The sequence below is a fragment of the Sporothrix schenckii genome, assembly GCF_000961545.1.
Source record: "Sporothrix schenckii 1099-18 chromosome Unknown Cont44, whole genome shotgun sequence".
Lineage (NCBI taxonomy): Eukaryota > Fungi > Ascomycota > Sordariomycetes > Ophiostomatales > Ophiostomataceae > Sporothrix > Sporothrix schenckii.
This window is the reverse complement of record NW_015971145.1, coordinates 4,521,472-4,539,597: the sequence shown is the minus strand read 5'-3', so window position 1 is coordinate 4,539,597 and position 18,126 is coordinate 4,521,472. Positions and strand designations below refer to the sequence as shown.

General features: G+C 57.1%; 7 protein-coding genes across 7 annotated transcripts; 3 read left to right on the top strand and 4 right to left on the bottom strand.

The window, feature by feature from the left end:
* Positions 1-231: 231 nt before the first annotated feature.
* Positions 232-3,808, top strand: SPSK_08379 (uncharacterized protein; the record flags this gene model as incomplete). Its single annotated transcript, XM_016734978.1, has 3 exons — positions 232-451; positions 524-2,573; positions 2,647-3,808. The coding sequence occupies 3 exons, from the start codon at positions 232-234 to the stop codon at positions 3,806-3,808; spliced, it is 3,432 nt and encodes a 1,143-aa protein (XP_016588184.1).
* Positions 3,809-4,349: 541 nt separating this feature from the next.
* SPSK_08712 (WASP-like pretein las17p) lies at positions 4,350-6,542 on the bottom strand (the record flags this gene model as incomplete). The annotated part of the gene is made up of 3 exons (XM_016735300.1): positions 4,350-4,381; positions 4,457-6,233; positions 6,333-6,542. The coding sequence occupies 3 exons, from the start codon at positions 6,540-6,542 to the stop codon at positions 4,350-4,352; spliced, it is 2,019 nt and encodes a 672-aa protein (XP_016588183.1).
* A 1,135-nt stretch (positions 6,543-7,677) lies between these two features.
* SPSK_10111 (uncharacterized protein) lies at positions 7,678-7,980 on the bottom strand (the record flags this gene model as incomplete). Its single annotated transcript, XM_016736667.1, has 1 exon — positions 7,678-7,980. The coding sequence occupies one exon, from the start codon at positions 7,978-7,980 to the stop codon at positions 7,678-7,680; it is 303 nt and encodes a 100-aa protein (XP_016588182.1).
* Positions 7,981-8,536: 556 nt separating this feature from the next.
* Positions 8,537-11,530, top strand: SPSK_08455 (DNA excision repair protein ERCC-4; the record flags this gene model as incomplete). The annotated part of the gene is made up of 1 exon (XM_016735052.1): positions 8,537-11,530. One exon carries the CDS (start codon positions 8,537-8,539, stop codon positions 11,528-11,530), a length of 2,994 nt encoding a protein of 997 aa, XP_016588181.1.
* A 415-nt stretch (positions 11,531-11,945) lies between these two features.
* On the bottom strand, positions 11,946-12,308 carry SPSK_11014 (uncharacterized protein; the record flags this gene model as incomplete). The annotated part of the gene is made up of 3 exons (XM_016737235.1): positions 11,946-12,023; positions 12,108-12,215; positions 12,288-12,308. The coding sequence occupies 3 exons, from the start codon at positions 12,306-12,308 to the stop codon at positions 11,946-11,948; spliced, it is 207 nt and encodes a 68-aa protein (XP_016588180.1).
* Positions 12,309-13,473: 1,165 nt separating this feature from the next.
* Positions 13,474-15,366, bottom strand: SPSK_08866 (inner membrane magnesium transporter MRS2, mitochondrial precursor; the record flags this gene model as incomplete). The annotated part of the gene is made up of 2 exons (XM_016735452.1): positions 13,474-13,912; positions 14,012-15,366. 2 exons carry the CDS (start codon positions 15,364-15,366, stop codon positions 13,474-13,476), a joined length of 1,794 nt encoding a protein of 597 aa, XP_016588179.1.
* Positions 15,367-16,184: 818 nt separating this feature from the next.
* On the top strand, positions 16,185-18,126 carry SPSK_08833 (uncharacterized protein; the record flags this gene model as incomplete). The annotated part of the gene is made up of 2 exons (XM_016735419.1): positions 16,185-16,748; positions 16,831-18,126. 2 exons carry the CDS (start codon positions 16,185-16,187, stop codon positions 18,124-18,126), a joined length of 1,860 nt encoding a protein of 619 aa, XP_016588178.1.

Sequence of the window (18,126 nt, the reverse complement as noted above, 5' to 3'; positions counted from 1 at the left end):
TTGGGATTGAAGAAACAATCAATGCATGACAGCTTTGCCCGCATTCAATTTTCTTGAATACTGGTGTCATTTCTCATTTCTCGTGTGCTCTCAACTTTTTCACATAATTGAGTAATATTGACCGCACTCGGCTTGTCACGCACCTGCTACAAGTCAGCGACTCGCAAGCCCATCATCAAAACATGACATTATCGCCTCAGACTTTTGCGAATACGCCACACTCTCACCTAGATGGCTGAGAGGCACCGTCCCGGGCAGTTTGCGGGTGCAAAGGCCCTGCCTACCAGTCTTGTGCGCGACCACCGTGCCAATCACTTGGTGTTTGGCCACCTCGGCCGGCTGACTTATGTCTCTGCCAATAATCACGATGACGGCCACGACGACGATGTCGACGCCGAAGACAGAAAGGCAGCCGTTGGCAAGCTGCTCACGAACCGGTCTCCCGGATTAGGTAGGTTGATACCAAAGAGCTTGGTGACTTTGTGCTTTTGTTTTCCCTGGGCCGCTTGCTCACCAAAGCTAGTGTACACATTTCAAGAAGTCGCTCGCTTTCAGGAGTGGTACCCACCGACGGCGGTAGACGTCTCTAGTGTCCGTACAGCGCCGAATTCGTATCTGAACAAGCTTCTCGTAGATGCCCCCGAGGCTCTGGAAGGGATGGCAGGGCCGCTGTATGCCGGTTTTCTCCAAGAGGCTCTGGAATCTGAGCTATATCAGTCGCCTCGGACAAGACTGCCGCTTCTCTCGTATGGCGAGATCACAGACATGAGCGGCCGCGAACCTGTCGCCCGCCCTGCACTGGCCATGCCCACGGGCCAGTCGGGCAATGCCCTGCGCATCGTGCAGGCTCGGGCGGAGGACTGGGGCTGGAGCACCGACGGAAGCGCAACAATGAAGCTGACCAACATCGATCCCGAGGACGAAGGCCACTGGTGCGACAACGCCCTGACGATCAACCAGATAAAGTTCACCACGGGCAGCACCGACTACGTCCACGGGACAAACAACAATACAAAGCGGCCGCTGAGGTGGATTCTCGTCCAGACAGCGGCCGAGACCATCATCTTCCAGCCGACGCTGCACGGCGTCCCCGTCCAGAAGAAGCATTGTTCTTGCCATGACGTCGTGCGCGGCCTGACGTACATTACAGCGGACCCGTTTATCCGCATTGCGACTAGCAAGACTGGTGGCCGCGCCCACTGCGACGTGGCATTCAACCCGGCCACCGAGACGAATCCGCCGCAGATTGCCATTATCGACGAGGGCGGACAGTGGACGATCTGGAACATTACGGGCAGCAGGCATACACGCAAAACGGGTTTGCTGCCGTTTTTGCACACAAGGGGCACCGTTTCTCATGATCCTGCTGCAGGCCCGCCGGTCGTCACTCAAGATCTTGGTCATCTGCACAGAATTCTTTGGCTGCCGAAAGTCGACGAGGATGCGCCCCAGTCAAACACGCTCCTGGTCAACAATGCAACGTCGGTCAGTACTACCGCCGTCGAAAAGCCGGACGGTGTCTTGCGCACGTGCAATGCCGTGCACAGTATCGGTGTGGATATTGTCCTCGATGTCCAGGTGTCGCCGGTCAACACGGCCCATGTTTTTGTTTTGACGACGACCAATGTCTTTTGGCTCGACCTGTCGCCACTCCAAGCTGCACGAGCGTCGGGAGTCTCGTCAACGCCGTCAAAGTCGTCAAAATCGCCAAAGCTGACGCAGCCTCTCCTCCTACTTTCCTGCCCCCACTTGCGAGGCCCTGACGATAAAACGTTAAAGATATCTGTGGCCAAGGCCGAGTCGTATCAGGGCAACGATGTGGCTGTTGTACTGGTATATTCTATGAAGCACCCCGAGGTAGCCGTTTTCTGGTTTCAGCAGTCCTCAGATGGAGAGGAGTCGACATTCCAGCAACAGGTCTTTCAGCTGGCCCGTCCACGCTTTGGTCCGCATGGTGACAAGACGAAGTCCCGCCTTCGCGGCCAGCAGACGATGGTTTTGCTCCCTAAAATCGTCCAAATACGCGGGACCAACCCGAAACACATTGGACCGATCGGATGCGAATACGCACAGAAGGGCGTGACTGTTTTGCAGATACTGACACTGGGTGCCGACCTGAGTTTCTGGTCGTCTCTGTGTGTGAGCTCGTCGGGACCCAAGCCTGTGAGGCTGGCCCCTTTCCCTCCTGTCTTAAAAAGGAGACACTCGGAACGACAGGGCAAAACCGAAAAGAGGTGGAAGGCCGGCTCCAGATATCTTCGAAAAAGTTTTGTAGTCTCCGATGGGATTGAAGAGCACCTGCTCTGCACAGGTCCTTTGACCGGCCAGAACAGCCAGCGGGGACTGCCCGCAGGGAGCGCTTTTTACATGGGCAACCGCTCTGGCCGACCCGTCGAGGTGTATAACATGGCTCGACTCTTCAATCTCCTGAACAGACACATGGACAAAGCTGCAAAGTCGGCTTACGAGGCGACCGACATGGTCCGCGGGTTTCAGAATCCATCGCCGCTAGACATTATTCGGCAGATTCTCGACATTGCCACTGAGCATGGAAGCTTTGCCTACACGACATTGTACGTGTAAATCTCAGTCATATACCGACCAGGATTTGTCTTTCAGTCCTCTCCATCATGCTAACACTGATAGGCTCAATATTTCCAACTACGACTACATCCTAGAGTACGGGGCTGATCTTACCGATTACTCTTGGACGCGGCAGCTCGCAGAAGTCGAGATTGGGCCGATTGAAGATAGCCGCGTGTCCATTTCGAACCAGATGCTAGAAGGAGAGGTCCGAAATGGCGGCGCATCGACCCTGTACGACACAATGGCAGGGCTCTGTCTGATTGACAAGGTGGGTGATGGCCAGGGTCATAACAGTGCCGATGCACGCCGTCAGGGTCTTTTGGCCTTTGCGACTGTGCAGCTGTTCTTCTCGCAGATCAGCATGGTCGTTATGCCACGCCAGATGGCTATGGGCGGAAGCGCGAGAACCACGCCAGGGGTTGAGGACGGCGGACTCAGCTCCGCTTCAACGCCTTACTCGGCCCACTTTCCCCGGTCCGACGCCGAGTCGCGCTTCCGCAACCACCTTTCGTCGTCGCCGGCGCTGTCGCAGCTGCGGGAACCACCATCGTCTGCCCGCGGCGGAATTCCAGCCTGGCTCCCGTCTTCGTCACAAGACGACGGTAAAGGCAGTGGCGGTGGCAGCGGCGGCGGTGTTGGTGGTATCCTGCCATCACTCGAGGGTGGCGACGAGGCCGAGGCGGACAGCAATGGGCAAGTGTCGATGGAGGAGGCGCAAGAAGATCCTGTTGTGGCGCGCTTGCGTCAGTACGCCAAGTCCATTCGGTCGGAGCCGACACGCAAAGAAGGCGAGCTGCGCTTGTTGTCGCACTGGCAGCTCGGCAGCGACCCAGAGCAGTTCCAGTGGGTGCCCTTGGGAGCGGCAGGTGAGGCCGAGGAAGAGTTGCGCCGCCGGGCGCAAGAGGCCCAGGAGCGGCGGCGCAGACGCATGGAAAAACGGGCCATACGGGACCGCGACCGGTTGCTGATGTTAGGCGGCGGTCTGGGAGGAAGCAGCATGTCGTCGCCCGCCGTGCCGCGCATTCAGCCTAGCAGCCAGATCTTGCCAAGCCAGATTGTGTCGAGCCAGGTCATTCCCGGCCAGAGCCAGAGCCAGATGCACAACACCATAATGTCGAGCCAGGTGATGCCGTCGTCGCAGCCTACCATCCACAGAGGAGGACCGTTGAGTCAGCGGCCCAAGAAGAAGAAAAAGCCCAAAGTGGCACGCGGGTTCAAGTGAGCCCAACGTGCCGGCTTATATTGCATGTATATACTATACTGTACGATATACCATGGGAAAAGTAAAGTGACCAACGTCCAAAAAGTTGATTGATTCATAAGAAACGGCGAAAGAAAAACTGTCGCTTTATCCGACACGAAGCAAAACGTGTAGGACGGAAACGTCTCTCTGTTTAGCAAAAGAAATAAAAATAAAAGTAAAAAAAATGAGAGACCGTAACAGTTCGAGGCTGTCGAGACTAAACCGTGGAGAATACACCGGTTAGGATGGCTCAGCTTTAAGCCATACTCGATAAGACGTTGCAGTCAATGTACGATTGTTCATATGAATGCAATTTTGTGGTTGACACATGTGTCCAGTAGATCATCTGTGCCTTTCTTCCTTCGTACGTCTCTGGCCCAACTTTTTCCTATCCAATATCCAAAAATAAGGGGCTAGGCCAAAAGACCTGGACAGACTCAGACTCGTTGGCGCATCAATATGGCGTGGTCCATCTCATGGCACGCTCAGCACAAAGCCCAGGCTTACGAACACGGCCCTCCTAATCCCACTCGTCGTCCGACTCTTCATTATCTGCGTTTTGTTAGAAAAGGTTTGACAGGTACTTGTGTGGAGAGCACTAAACGAATGGAAGGGAACAAAACATACCACTCTTGCTGACTTTCTCCTTGCGTTTCTGCAGCTCCGCCATCAGGGCCAGCGAGCCTGCAACGTTGCCGCCGCCACCAGCACCAGCCGGTGGCATCCCACTACCAGCCGGGCCGCTGTCTGCACTGCGACCGCCCACTTGTGCTTCACTGCGATCGCGAATCTGACTCCTGTCCACCTTCTTCAGTGACTGAATGCCGCCTGCATTCTGGATGCCCGCCAGCACTGCAGATCTGTCTTGGCCAGGCTTCGGCAGGGGCGGTCCACCACCAGACGGCGGCGGAGGTGGTCCAGGAGGTGGAGGCGGGCCGCCCATACCACCAGGCGGTGGCGGCGGCGGAGGAGGTGGAGGAGGTCCACCAGAGCCACCTGGAGGCGGGGGTGGAGGGGGTGGTGGTGGGACACCGCTCATGCCACCGTTGGGGTGGGCAGGAGGAGGAGGTGGTGGTGGTGGCGGCGGAGGAATAGCGCTCATGCCACCGTTGGGGTGGGGCGGAGGGGGTGGTGGTGGTGGAGGTGCCGCCGAGGGACCAGAGTTCCGTGCAGGCGGCGGAGGCGGCTGCATGGGGACAGGGCGCGTGTTGGAAGGCGGAAGGGGAGGGGCACCTCCAACTGGGGGCCGTGGTGGCGCCGGTGGTGGTGCAGATTCGCGTGCTGGTAGGGGCGGGGCGGGGGAGCCAGAGTTGCGGCTGGCTGGAGGCGGGGGAACGTTGCGCTGGCCATTGAAGGGTGGAGGCACACCAAACCGGCGTCCACCGTTGCCGTTGTCGTCGTCGTCGATGGCCGTTTTTGGAGGGCGCGGTGGCGGCGGAGGACCCGGTGTGGCTGGCACGGGACGGCTCTGCTGTTGCGGCGGCATCCTCGAATGCGCGAACTTACCGGCATCGGCGAGGGCCGGTGGCACAGCGTACTTGGGCCGCGGCGGGGACGGCTCACGGGGGGGTTCGGGCGGCGGTGGCGGCGCGGCGGGTGTTGGGTCAGTTTTGGCACCATACCGGCGAGGCGCAGGTGGTGGAGGCGGCTGGCCACCTGCCCGTTTGGCTGCTGCCGCACCACCACTCACACCACCTCCAGGAGGAGGCGGTGGTGGTGCACGCATGCCTGGCCCACCAGACGCCGCAACAGCAGCAGTTGCTGCAGCAACTGCAGTAGAGGGTGCAGCAGACGGAGGTGGCGGAGGCGGCGGGGCCGCCGCTTGTGGAAGAGGCGCTGATGCTGCTGGCGCTGGCGCTGCGGGTGCCGGTGCAGAGTGTTGTCGCAAGAAGTCGACGATGAAGTCCTGGTTGTCGCGGATGAACTCGTCCGTGAGACCCTTGGCCCGCAAGTCGTCGCCAAAGTGTTCGCGCCAGTTGGGGTCGAAGGCGTCGAGAGTCGCAAACTCAGACGGCGGCGTCGGGCCGCGGCCGCTGTTGATACTACCTGACCGGCCGTGGCCGAATCCAGAGCCTTGGCCCGGTCCGTAGCTCCGTGGAGATTCGGGTGGTGTAGGTGCGGATGAGTGGCGGTGGCCGCTGAAAATGCCGCCGAGTCGCGAATGCTTGTGACCACCTGTCGTTGCGGGAGCGGCGCCACCGAAAGGCATGGCACGCGTGGCCTTGCTGGCGTTCTTCTCGCGGTCGTCCATCTTCTTTTTGAATTGCTTGGCCTCCTTCTCGTCGGCAAAAGACAGCCCCGCGAGGCAGTCCTCCAGCTCAAAGGTGTGGAAGAAGACACGGTCCTGGTTGTAGTTCCACGTGTCGTAGATTTCCTGGTCCCAGATTACACCACGGTTTCCGGACTGCACGGGTTAGCCAAAGTTAAGACGAAGATGCAGGGAAAAGAGAGCGAATGCAAAGGGGAAGAAGAAGGATAGGGAGAGATCACGAGGGAGACGTACGGAGATGTCCACCATCTTAATCCAGAATGTGTTGCCGACAAGGTCGTTGCAGAGCACAGCTGCGCCCTGGAGACCGGTGTCCGTCCATTTTTGGCGGTTGGGAAAGGCGATGTAGAGCTTGGCGACGGCGACGGCTTGGATCTTGTTGTTTGCCTTGGGCACGAAGCGCTTGACGGTCTCCTTGTCGGCTTCGCTCAGGACGGACGGCATGGTGTGTACGGGGGAGGGGGGAATTGGAGGAAGAGCGTCGGCTGGTCGTCGATATCAGACCGTAAAGCAGTAAACATGAAAGACCTCGACAGCACGCGGCGTCGGACTACCGAGAAATCGAGATGCCCCTTTTGGGCAAATGAGCAGGCGGGCGATAATATGAGGCAGGCAGACGGGTAAAGGAGCGAGCGACGCAACAGCAAATGGGGATGGCGCCTGGCGTGCTGGCTAGGTCGGGCGGCAATGTCTCGAGGTCGTGGCCGCCGAGATCAGCAGCATGCGTGGGCAGTCGATTTGTGAAACAAGACGTGAGGGTGAACAGGGAACGAGAGTCGGCGGAAAAGGGATAAAGAGCCCGATGCGTGCAATGAGGGCGGCTGGCAGACCGATGTGGAAGGCGTGAGGCAGGGTGAAGAAATGGAAGGAGGGATGGAATCCAACGGCCAATGAATGGCAAGATTTGGCTACGCACTCGGATTCGCTGGGCTTCTGTCGGGCACCTTCCTTTGCTGGGCTGCTGGGCTGTTCGCTGGGCGGCGCACAAACGACCACGCACGTCCTCTGGCGCTACGCTCACTTGGGTAAGTGCCTAAGCTGTGGCTACAGCGGGCTGTGAGGGTGACCGCAGCTGTGCAAGTGCTTTCGTCGTAGCCTACAAAGTAGGCAGGAGGAAGATGGCATTTAGCGACATGGAAAGTGCAAATGCACGAAGTCGAGGGAACGAGGAACAAACAGCCCCTACAAAATATGAGTAGTCCATCGTAGCTGCTTCAATTGCGCGGCATTCGGTTTTCCGGAATCAGTAAGAATACCTTTTGCGCCACTCTTTCCGTGTTTCATAGAAGGCAAGGACGACGAACACACGAGACAGCCCAGCGACGGGAGCTGAAGTGGCAGCCACCAACATGCTCTTACAGGCGCCACTTTGAGCACAGCCCCTGGACAAAGGCCTCTGGCACAGTGCTCAGGGGCATCCCACTGTAAACTAGGGACAGCACCGCTGTAAGACTACGTAATTACGCCATCACACGACGGTAAATTCACAACACGACGTTAATGGAGACGTTTCAACTGTAGAAAGATTTCAATTGTTCCAAGAATAGTTGTCTTTGGCGGCTCTATCGTGGCCTCCCGTCTAATTGTCCTTGTTCAGCGCCTCCGCCTTTGCCCGTCTCTCCTCCTTTGTGCCCTCTTGCGGTACGCCACTAGCACTGTTCAGCAAGACCGGGCCGGGGTTTCCCTGGTGGGCCGAGAACTTGTCCTTGGCCGCCTCGAAGAGTCCGTGCTGGTGCTTGGGGGCGTCGGGCTGGCGTTGGTTAGCAGGAGCGGATAGAATGAGGCAACGAAAGCGGTCTGCCGGTGCCGCAGATTTTCTCACCTTGGAGGGATCTTCCACCTGCGTGGAGAACTTGGGCTCAGAGTTGGAGGAGTTCGACATTGTAAATGGATTCAGTTGTAGAGATAGGTATTTGATGGTTTGTGCGTTTGCAAAGTTGTTGCTGATCTTCAAGTCTCGTGTCTATCGCGTCTTGTCTCTTCTGTTTGTTGTTATAGACAAGAATCTTGATGCCTAGAGACAGAGGCTGCCATCTATATATGGCTGACGAGCTCCTGCCGAAAACGATGACGTCGTCCCACTTACGCAGGTGGGTTGCTCCTGTCACAGCATCATAGCGGGAAGGTGCGGCCGGTTTGGGAGGCCTAAACTGCTCGTGTGCATTTAAAGTATTTCTCCACAGTGGCACGTGACTTCGCGAGGAAGGCGAGTTGGGCCTCCTGCCTAGAGCAGGTCAAGCCTGTTTCACGAATCGTCATAACTTGCGTGTTCTCGATCGATGCTCTTCCAGCTCGGCCAAGTCTTCGCACTGCCGCATTCAGAATTCTTGTTTGGGTGCACCCTCTGACGCACGCTGTAGGCCACCCACACGCGCACCTTAATTACACCATCAAAACCACACTCGCCACGCCATGACGACACAGCACTGGCGCCCCGCATGTCGTCGTCTTCGTCGAGCGCGCCGCAGCCGGTGAAGTTGTCGCTGCCGCTGGAGTACCAGCAGAATCTTTTTCAGGAACTGCGCACCGATGATGAGCTCGTCGTGCTAGCACGGGGGCTGGGCCTCATGCGCCTCGTCACTAACCTGCTGCACTCGTACGATGCCGCGGGCAACAACTTGGTGCTCGTTGTCAATGCCGACGACCGTGAGAATGGATGGATCGGCGAGGCATTGGCCGAGCACGCGGCCATCAGCATGGCACCTCGCGCTCGGGGCCTGACCGTCGTCAACACGGACTTTACAACGGTCGGTGCGCGCGAGAAGATGTACGCGGCCGGCGGCATTTTCAGCGTCACGTCGCGCATCCTCGTTGTCGACCTGCTGACGAGCCTGCTCAACCCGACCGCCATTACGGGTGTGGTGGTGCTGCATGCGGACCGTGTCGTAGCCACGTCCCTGGAGGCCTTCATTCTCCGCATCTACCGCCAGAAGAACAAGGTCGGCTTCCTCAAGGCCTTCTCAGACAACCCGGAGGCGTTGGCAACGGGCTTTGCACCGCTGGCCACCATGATGCGCAATTTGTTCTTGCGGAAAGCGTCTCTCTGGCCCCGGTTCCACGTCACCGTTGCCACGGCCCTCGAGGGCAAGAAGCGCGCCGAGGTCGTGGAGTTTGAGGTTGCCATGACCGACAGCATGCGCGACATTCAAAACGCGATTCTCGAGTGCGTCGAGGTCAGTATTCATGAGCTGAAAAAGTCCAACACAGGCCTCGACATGGAAGACTGGAATCTCGACAGCGCGCTGCTCAAGAATTTCGACGTGATGGTGCGCCGTCAGCTCGACCCCAACTGGCACCGTGTCAGCTGGAAGAGTAAGCAGATTGTCGGCGATCTCACGGTCCTGCGCGGCATGCTGCAGTCGATTGTCGAGTGTGACGCAGTCGCATTTTTACAGCGCCTTGACACGATTCATGCTGCGCACTCGCCGCCGCCTGGATCCACACGCCAGTCGCAGTCGCCCTGGCTCTTCCTCGATGCTGCCCAGACCATCTTTGACACGGCCAAGCGACGAGTCTACACAGGCAAGCATAATTTCAAGAGCAGCAATGGCATGGGCGGCCTTGACGGAAACAACACCAGCAGCAGCAACACTCTACGCCCTGTCCTCGAGGAGCAGCCCAAGTGGAGCGTATTGGGTGATATTCTTGAGGAGATTGACCGCGATCTGTACCTCGCAAGCGTACCACGCGACGACTCCAACGGCACCATCCTGATCATGTGCGGCGATGTTGACACATGTCGCCAGTTGCGCGATTTCTTGCAGACCATGCATGTACGGCCGCGCACCGAATCGAGAGTAGAAGAATTTTTCGACGCTGAAGAAGACCGGCCGTCGGGCGCGTTTATGATGCGCCGCAAACTGCGCAACTATTTGAAGTGGAAGAGCGAATTTGCAAACGTCAATGCGACGCTCTTTGCAGAGAACCAGAAGGCGTTGAGCGGCGCCATCGACCCGCGCACGGGACGCCCTGCGGGTGCGGTCCGAAGCAACGCGCCGGCCAACAAGCGTCGGCGTGTGCGTGGTGGTGGCAGCGGTATGGGCCAAGCCAACACGGCATCGGCCATCGCCTCTGCGTCCGTGTCTGGTGGACGAGCCGCCAACGGCAGCGTCGCACAGTATTTTGAGAAGCCCAACGAGGTCGCTGAGTTGATGGCCGAGATCCATGCCGCGGAGGCAGGGTCCACGCCGGGAACAAGCGCTGATGGCGGCATCAATACAGATGCGGAAATTGCAGCGGCTCAACAAAAAGCCGAAATTCTGGCGGCGTTGGCCGATCCACTGGACGACATGGACGACTTCTATCAGATGTACGACATGAGCGACCTTGTGGTGATCCATGCCTACGACGGCGACCAGGACGAGCACGTACTGGAAGAAGTCAAGCCGCGGTACATCATCATGTATGAGCCAGATGCGGCGTTCATCCGGCGCATCGAGGTCTACCGATCGTCACACAACGACCGCAGCGTACGTACCTACTTTATGTACTATGGCGGTTCCGTCGAAGAGCAAAAGTACCTTTCTGCCGTGCGCCGTGAAAAAGACGCGTTCACGAAACTGATCAAGGAGCGCGCCTCCATGGCGGTGACGCTCACAACGACGGCATCACACAACATCTCCAACGCGGACGACCCCCAGGAGTCCTTTTTACGGACAGTCAATACACGTATTGCCGGTGGCGGCCGGCTGACCACAGCAGCGACGACGCAGCCGCGCGTCGTTGTGGATGTCCGCGAGTTTCGTTCGTCGCTGCCCTCGCTGCTGCACGGGCGCAACATGGCCGTTGTGCCGTGCATGTTGACTGTGGGCGACTACGTGCTTTCAGACCATATCTGCGTCGAGCGCAAGTCCATTAGCGATCTCATCTCGTCGTTCCGTGACGGCCGCCTCTACACACAGTGCGAGACCATGTTCCAACACTACCGCGACCCCATGCTGCTGATTGAGTTTGACATGAACAAATCGTTCACGCTCGAGCCGTTTGCCGACTTGGCCTCATCGTCTTCGTCGAGCTCGAGCGTGATCCCCAACCCACAAAACGCCAACGACTTGCAGAGCAAGATTGTGCTTCTGACGCTTGCATTCCCGCGCTTGCGTATTTTGTGGGCGTCGTCGCCCTATGAGACAGCCGAGATCTTTGAGCGGCTCAAGTCGCACGAAGCCGAGCCCGATCCGGTAGCGGCCGTGCGTGCCGGACTCGACCCACACGCACGTGCCGACGACCAACCTTTTAATCTTGAGCCCCAAGAGATGCTGGCGGCCGTCCCGGGTGTCACACCGGTGAATCTTCGTACACTGGTGATGGAAACGGAAAGCATCGCGGCCATTGCAGCCATGGACGCACCGGAACTCGAGCCCATAGTCGGTAAAGAATCGGCTCGGCAGATTTCCGAGTTCTTTAAAAAGGACATTATTGAAGAGGCTGGGTAAAGGCTGCGTGATACTCGTTGGTAGTTTTTGTTTCCATCCTCACTTCGGTCACAAAATAGATATCCAGAGATTTGCGCATGTGGATTGTATTTATTAGAGTGAAGCGCCTAAATCAGAGCAACAGTTTTCTGATGAATCTAGCAAACTAATGTAAAAAAGACAAGCTATATGTGGATGGGTATCGATGTGGCGGGTTTGTGGAATATTGGGAATCGTTGGTCCGAGGGACAAGCCGAAACGCATCGTAAAAACATAAGACAAGAAGAAACAGAAAAAGTGGCCGAGTCCGTGATCAAATGAAAATGCAACCCCCCTTTCCCCCTCTAGACGAGCGGTGAATGCTGCGCAACGTTCCGTTCCAGGTCATGCGCGGTCGTTACTCGTCATTCGTTGTCGATCCGACTCATGGGCCTCCTTAGACCGCACTGTGGACGCGGCGTCGTCTGCGCAAGCCTCGGCCGCGGAAGCCCTGGCACGTCAGGCAGCCGATAATCTGCAAACAAGCTTATTAGCGTGAAATTTCTTTTGTGACTAGACATTGTTTCGTGAAAAAGACACCGGCTGCGAGGCGACTTACAATATCAAAGATGGCGATGACACCGTCAACAATGAACATGATGATAGCGCCAATGGCATTAGCGATGCCTATCAGGACAGACCCAATGGCCTGGCAAATGCCTTCGATCTATAGGGGTACATTAGCAAAGAGAAAATTAAAAACTCTGAGAAGAAGCTCAAAGAAGCGGCGTCAACATACACAGGACAGGACACAACCCATGTTGACGGTTTGGTAGTGTAGTTTTTTGTGTGAGTTTGTGTATTTTTCGTGTAAGTGGTGGTAGCGAAAGGTTTGTTGTTGTAATTCTGAAGCGACAGAAGAGAATGAGATGAAAGCCAAAGAGAGAGCAGATGTCGGAGAATTTATTCAAATCGAGCTCCTGCTTTATTTTGAATTGCATCGCGCAACGGAAGGCGCAAAAGGACCCAGCACCTGCTCATCTTTCCAGTTCGTGTCATTTGGAGCCTTTGGCGACAGAAAGAGCGAGCCGTGACGTCATCCGCCCTGCAAAAAAGCTTTCAAGCAGGGGTAACAGCCACAGATGTGGGAAGGAACAGACCAACCTGCGCGAGGCAAGGCCCGCCATAGGGTGGCAGAAGGCACTGGATCCCCGAAGAAAAGGAAGCTTTGCTCCTTCCATGCCATTTTTTTTCTCAACGTCGTATTTTGCCATTGTTTTTTTTATTATGAGCGCTAATCGGCAGGGTTCTCTTCTGCGCCAGTCCTTATTTGTGGGGTAGAATGCTGGCGAGACCTGTCCATGGCCCCAATCAACCGCCTGTCGTTGAGAATGGTGATGTCACTACTGCAGCCATATCCAGGATCAAGGCACAAGGAGCTTGCCTTTTTTGCCGTTCAAGCAGCCACCGACGGAATGCAGCCGTGTGCCTTTGGCCATTTGACGAGGCTGATGCGGAGGTAGAAGGGCATTATCCAAATATGGGAGAGTTTAACGCGTTCTCATCATTCTACTTCGAGCCAACGAGGATTCCACTTTCACCACGCGCAAGGTTGATAATGGCCGTTGCAGGTAACGGACTATGAACATGTGGAGTAACCAGGGCAGGGGCCAGAGGCGCAAGAGACGGATCGAACACATGAAGGACTAGGCACAGGAAAGAGGAGGGGATCGGCGATTGAAATGATTACCCGTTCTTTGTGTTTCGTACGGAGTATAACAGGGTACCATGGACAATACGAAAGAGGTCATATGTAAAAGAAAGGAGTCTATTTGGATAATGGTGAGTCTAGCTTGCGACCAAGCTATGAGCTATGGGCCGTTCCTCGGCCGCCGTCTATCGTACAGCGTACAGACATTTAGTAAGATATGTGAGGGGGTTGGTGGTAACAAGACATGGGGTGTTGTTGGTTTGTGCAGTGTGCTCTAATAGTACTTCTTCCGCATCAACACCTCGCGAACCATGCCCAGGCGCCGCAACCGCTCGCGGCTCCGGGCGTCCAACGGCGCATTAGCGAAGCCTGCGGACGTGACGCCGGGTGGCAGGGCTGCAAACGAATTGGCCCAGTCGGCTGTGGTCATGGCGGCGCCTCCACTGCCGCTGGCGGTGGAGGGTCCGTGCATCTTGACGCGCTGCACCTTGCGCAGCTTCACAAGGCCATACCAGCAGACGAGCAGCGAAAAGGCAAACGAGATGCCGGTGACGGAGCCGAAGCCCCAGTTGGTCTCCTCGATAAAGTTCTCGAGGTTCATGCCGTAGAGTCCCGCAAGGAAGGTACCCATGGCGAGGCCGAGTGTGCCGATGCTGAACTTGAGATCGAGCAGCATCAGGGCGTTGCGGTTGGCATCAAGAATGGCACGGACACTGTGGCTGGTTAGCAATGCGTGTGTGAAAAGAGGCATGGGTGCGACAGAGATGACAGATGGATATAGCCAACGGGGCTTAGCGGGGTTTCGTCCTTACATCTCTTCGGTGTTTCGGATGCTCGAGACCAGGCTGCCGGCCTCTTGCGCCACTTCATCGCAGATCTTGTGGTACGACTCCAGCAGCATCTCTACCTCCGTGTGGTCGTCCTCGCCCCGGAACAGGTCGTGCTTCTTCTCCGTCAGGTACATGGCGGCCAGATCGTCGTCGGCCTCGAGCAGCTCTTCGATGGCATCGCGCACCAGCTTGGCCTTTTGCTCAAACGTGCTGACCTTTTTCGACAACACCAACAGCACGCGCAGCTTGTCGCGCGTAATGTCGGCCTCGAGCTCGCTCAGAATACGCAGGATGGGCTCGCGCACCGTGTCAAAGTCGGCTTCCAGCTCCGAGGTCACAGACAGCAGCACGGCCTCCAGCGCCCGGAACTCGTACGGCAGCCCGCCCGCCGCACCCGGTGCCTGTTTCTGCTGCAGCCGACCCTGCAGGTCGTACATGAAGGCCGACTGCGGGTACGACGTCTTGGAGCCGTAGACATCAAACAGCAGCACGCGGTCGGCCTTGATGAGGACCTTGAGGTGCAGCAGGTTGAGCAGGATGGCGGCCGGGCGCACGAGAATGTGCGGCAGGTTCGACGAGTCGATCTTGCGCAGATCCCGCGGCAGCAGCCCGTACTTGGCAATCAGCTCCGTCTTCTTGAACTCGCCGTCCACGAGAATGACCTCGCCGTACTCGTCCACCTCCGTGCACCGCAGCCGCGGCTCCAAAGCGGCCTTGGCCGTCTGCAGCCGCCGCGCATTGAACATGACCGACGCAAACTCGGCCCCGGCACCGTGGTCGGGCAAGTCACCCGGCAGCAGAGAACTCCGGCGGCCGCCTGCGCTCCCGCCCACCTGTGTGTCCGCGCAATCTCTTGGCCCGCTGTTGCGCCAATGCCAGGCCCAGTGCCAGTCCATGGCCCGGTCGTACCACGAGGCACGGGCCACTGGCGATCCAACGGCCCGCTTCTGTCGTTTGTCGGAACGCCGCCATGGGAAAGCCTGGACGGGTTGTGATGTAGAAAAGGGTGTCGCCAACAGCGCCATCTTGTTCAAAGGCTTGCGAGGAATGGGTGGAACGGGCGTCGTCGCCGGCCGCCATCGTGCGCGTAGCGTCTTGGGGATGAGGGTGTCGAGGTCTATGAGGGACGCTTGCAGAACAGGAACAGCCGTCTCACTGACACAGTGCGTGGTGCTGTTCTTTCTGCTCGCCGACGGCACTCGTGACAGCCGTTTCTTGCTGTTGCTGCCGCCGTTACTGTTGTCGTCGGTCACAAACAAAAGCTCTGACTGGTGCCGCAGGAACCGTAAGAGACCCGCCGACGGCGCAGGCTGCAGGCGCACCGGTGACGCCAACATTGTGCCAGGCGAGGAACCGACGTGTCTCTCGCTGTATGGACGTGGTCAAGTCAAAGCGATGCTATCGCACGGATGTCGAGATATTCGTTTGGTACCTGTTTGTAAGATCCCTCTTCTTCTTTGGCCGCTTGCTCAAGTGTTTGTAATCCCGTCGCAGCCGTCGCTCGCGCCGTGTCAGTTGGTCGCTCAACAGGTCGGTTGGCGTCGAGGCCAGGCGAAACTGGCTTGTTTGCTATCACGATCCAACTTTTTCCGATTTTGGCGCCATTTCCATGGCCATTGTGCTCCGTAAGATACAGGGAACAAACCAAGGCGCCGAGGCACTGAAGGAACAGAGGACCCGCGCCGTTGTGGCGGCTTTGGTGGCGGCTGGCAGATTTTTCACGCTCCCACCACTGGAGGCGGCCCTTGCCTTAGTGTACAATTCCCCCCCGGCCAACCAACGACATATTGGAAGAGTAATACACAGCATACAACAGCACCCAACAGGCTGGCAGAGTAAGTGCCGCTTCGCGCTTGCCCTGTTTAGGCAATTAGCATCCTCCAGTTCCTGCGCATCGAGTAATACTAGAACAGCATCTGGGCACTTGCACGGAGTCAGATACTGCGCAAAACAACCAGTTGGCCAGATGCGCCTTCCCTTCACGTACAGTGACTTTGGAAACGTATCACCATGGACGTCATCTAAAAAGGAAGCCGCAGCCCACGGCCGCGCACCCAGGTTTCCTATCTCTCCGCATTCTTCCAACTCCTCGCTTCACACATTTTTCATCACTATTTACCATCCGTCAGCCTTCCTCAAAGCACCCCAATTCGCAATGGACTCCCACATGGACACCTACAAGAAGCCGCAGTCGTCAGCCCTGAAGCTCACTCCGATCCGCATGCGGGGCAAGCGCAAGAGCAACCGCTCTAATGCCAGCAACGGCAGCGCCTCGTCGTCCGGCCATCCGAACAGCGACTCGGAGACGGCCGCTGCGACGGCTGGGTTGACGCTGCCTTCGTCATCCTCATCACCGCTCAAGCGGTCTCGGGCGTCGTCCCCGGCCTCGCAGAAGAAGTCGGGGCATGCGTCATCGTCGCTGTCAACCCCGAATGCAGCTCGTCGTGCCCGGACCAAAAGGTCGGTGCCGATGGACCAGCGGTTTCCACTCGAGGTCGTTGAGCGCATCTTCTTCTACTCCATGAACTTCAATCTTCCGCGTGCCAGTCCACGCCTTGGATGGATGCTCTCGAGCCGTTACACGCTGCGTGACCTCATGCTCGCTGCATTTGAGCCGCAGTGGAACCTGACCTTGACGCCGAAGCGATACAAGCGGCCGCTGAAAAAGCACAATGCGGCCAGACGAGCCGAGGCCCGGCTCATCAATCCGGCCCTGATGGTGAGAGAGTGCTTTGTTATTTATTCTTCAACTTTTTGTTTGGGCTTTCGTGGCGACGGCTAACGTATTCCCCTTTCCCCAGACGGCGGTTTTGAACAGCCCTTGGATGAAAATGGACCACTTGGTCGAGTCTATGCAGATCTGGCTGCAAAAGAATAGAAATAAGAAATACCTCCATACTCCCATTCCGTTTTCGGAAGAGCCAGAGCGAGACGCTGCAGCGGAATTTGTCCTCAATATGAACGACTTCGATGCTCTTGTCAGAGAACATCCCACAGAACACATTGTCAGCACACAGATGCTTGATAGGGGCTCTGAGACCCTTGATGATGGCGAAGACGAATACGACGAAGAAGGTGCCGAAGACGAGGAATTAAACGACGACGATGACGACGACGATGACGAAGAATCCTCTCCTGAAGGCGAAGATCGAAGCCCGGGATGGAGTTCAGATGAATATTCCGATCTCGGCTGCGACGAACAGGCTGTCGAATGCGAGCAAGAAAGTCGCAACCAAGCCAGCCAAGACCACGATGAAGAAGATGAACCGGACGTGAAGGTGCCTGAGACGAAAAGCCCGGGGCCTCTCGTATCTGCCCATGCTTGCTTTGCGATGGACCAGTTCTACTTTCTCGAAAGCATGCATGTCTCAGATATCTTCGATCCGAAGCCCGATGAGACACCTTCTACACTCCTGGCCTCTTATTTTGAAGACCGCGGTGTGGGTGCTCCCGAACGGCCCATGGATGGCATTGCTTTCATAGGTTTCCGCATGACTGTTGCGCCGGCCCTGATGCGTAGCCCCAGCCTCGGGAAAACGCAGATTCCCGAGTGGCTGTTGCTTGGCGGCGGGCCCTATCCGGCCAGCCAAAACCAGACTCGCGAGGGCCGCAAGGCTCTGCGGGATCGCCTGCGTGCGACATTCGACTTGCTCTCATGGATTGTCTTTGCTGGTGGCAAGCTGCAAAGGAACGACAGCTGGGAGTTGACGCTGCAGGGCTTCCAGAACTTGCTCGAAGTGGACGTACTGCCGAGCGAATGGGATACCTACGAGGAGGGAGAAGAAGTGGTCTCCGCCTGCGAACACGTCAGCGCTGGTCCGAATGAGAGGACCATCCGGCTCCAGTACAGCGTCGACACACTAGTCTCCGGGATCCTCGGCCTGTTCTACTCTCTGGGTGTCTTCTACCGCCAGATGCCCCATCATATCTTTGAATCCGCCGTTGCAATGGCGACAGCCCGCGGTGTGTCCGGTGGTTTAGCGTATCGGAAGTCGCTCACATACCTGACTCTGCAGCGCATTGCTTTTCTCGTCCCAGCAAACAACAAACGGTCCTTCCTTGAGATTATGCCTGAATATTTCAACATGAAGTTCTAA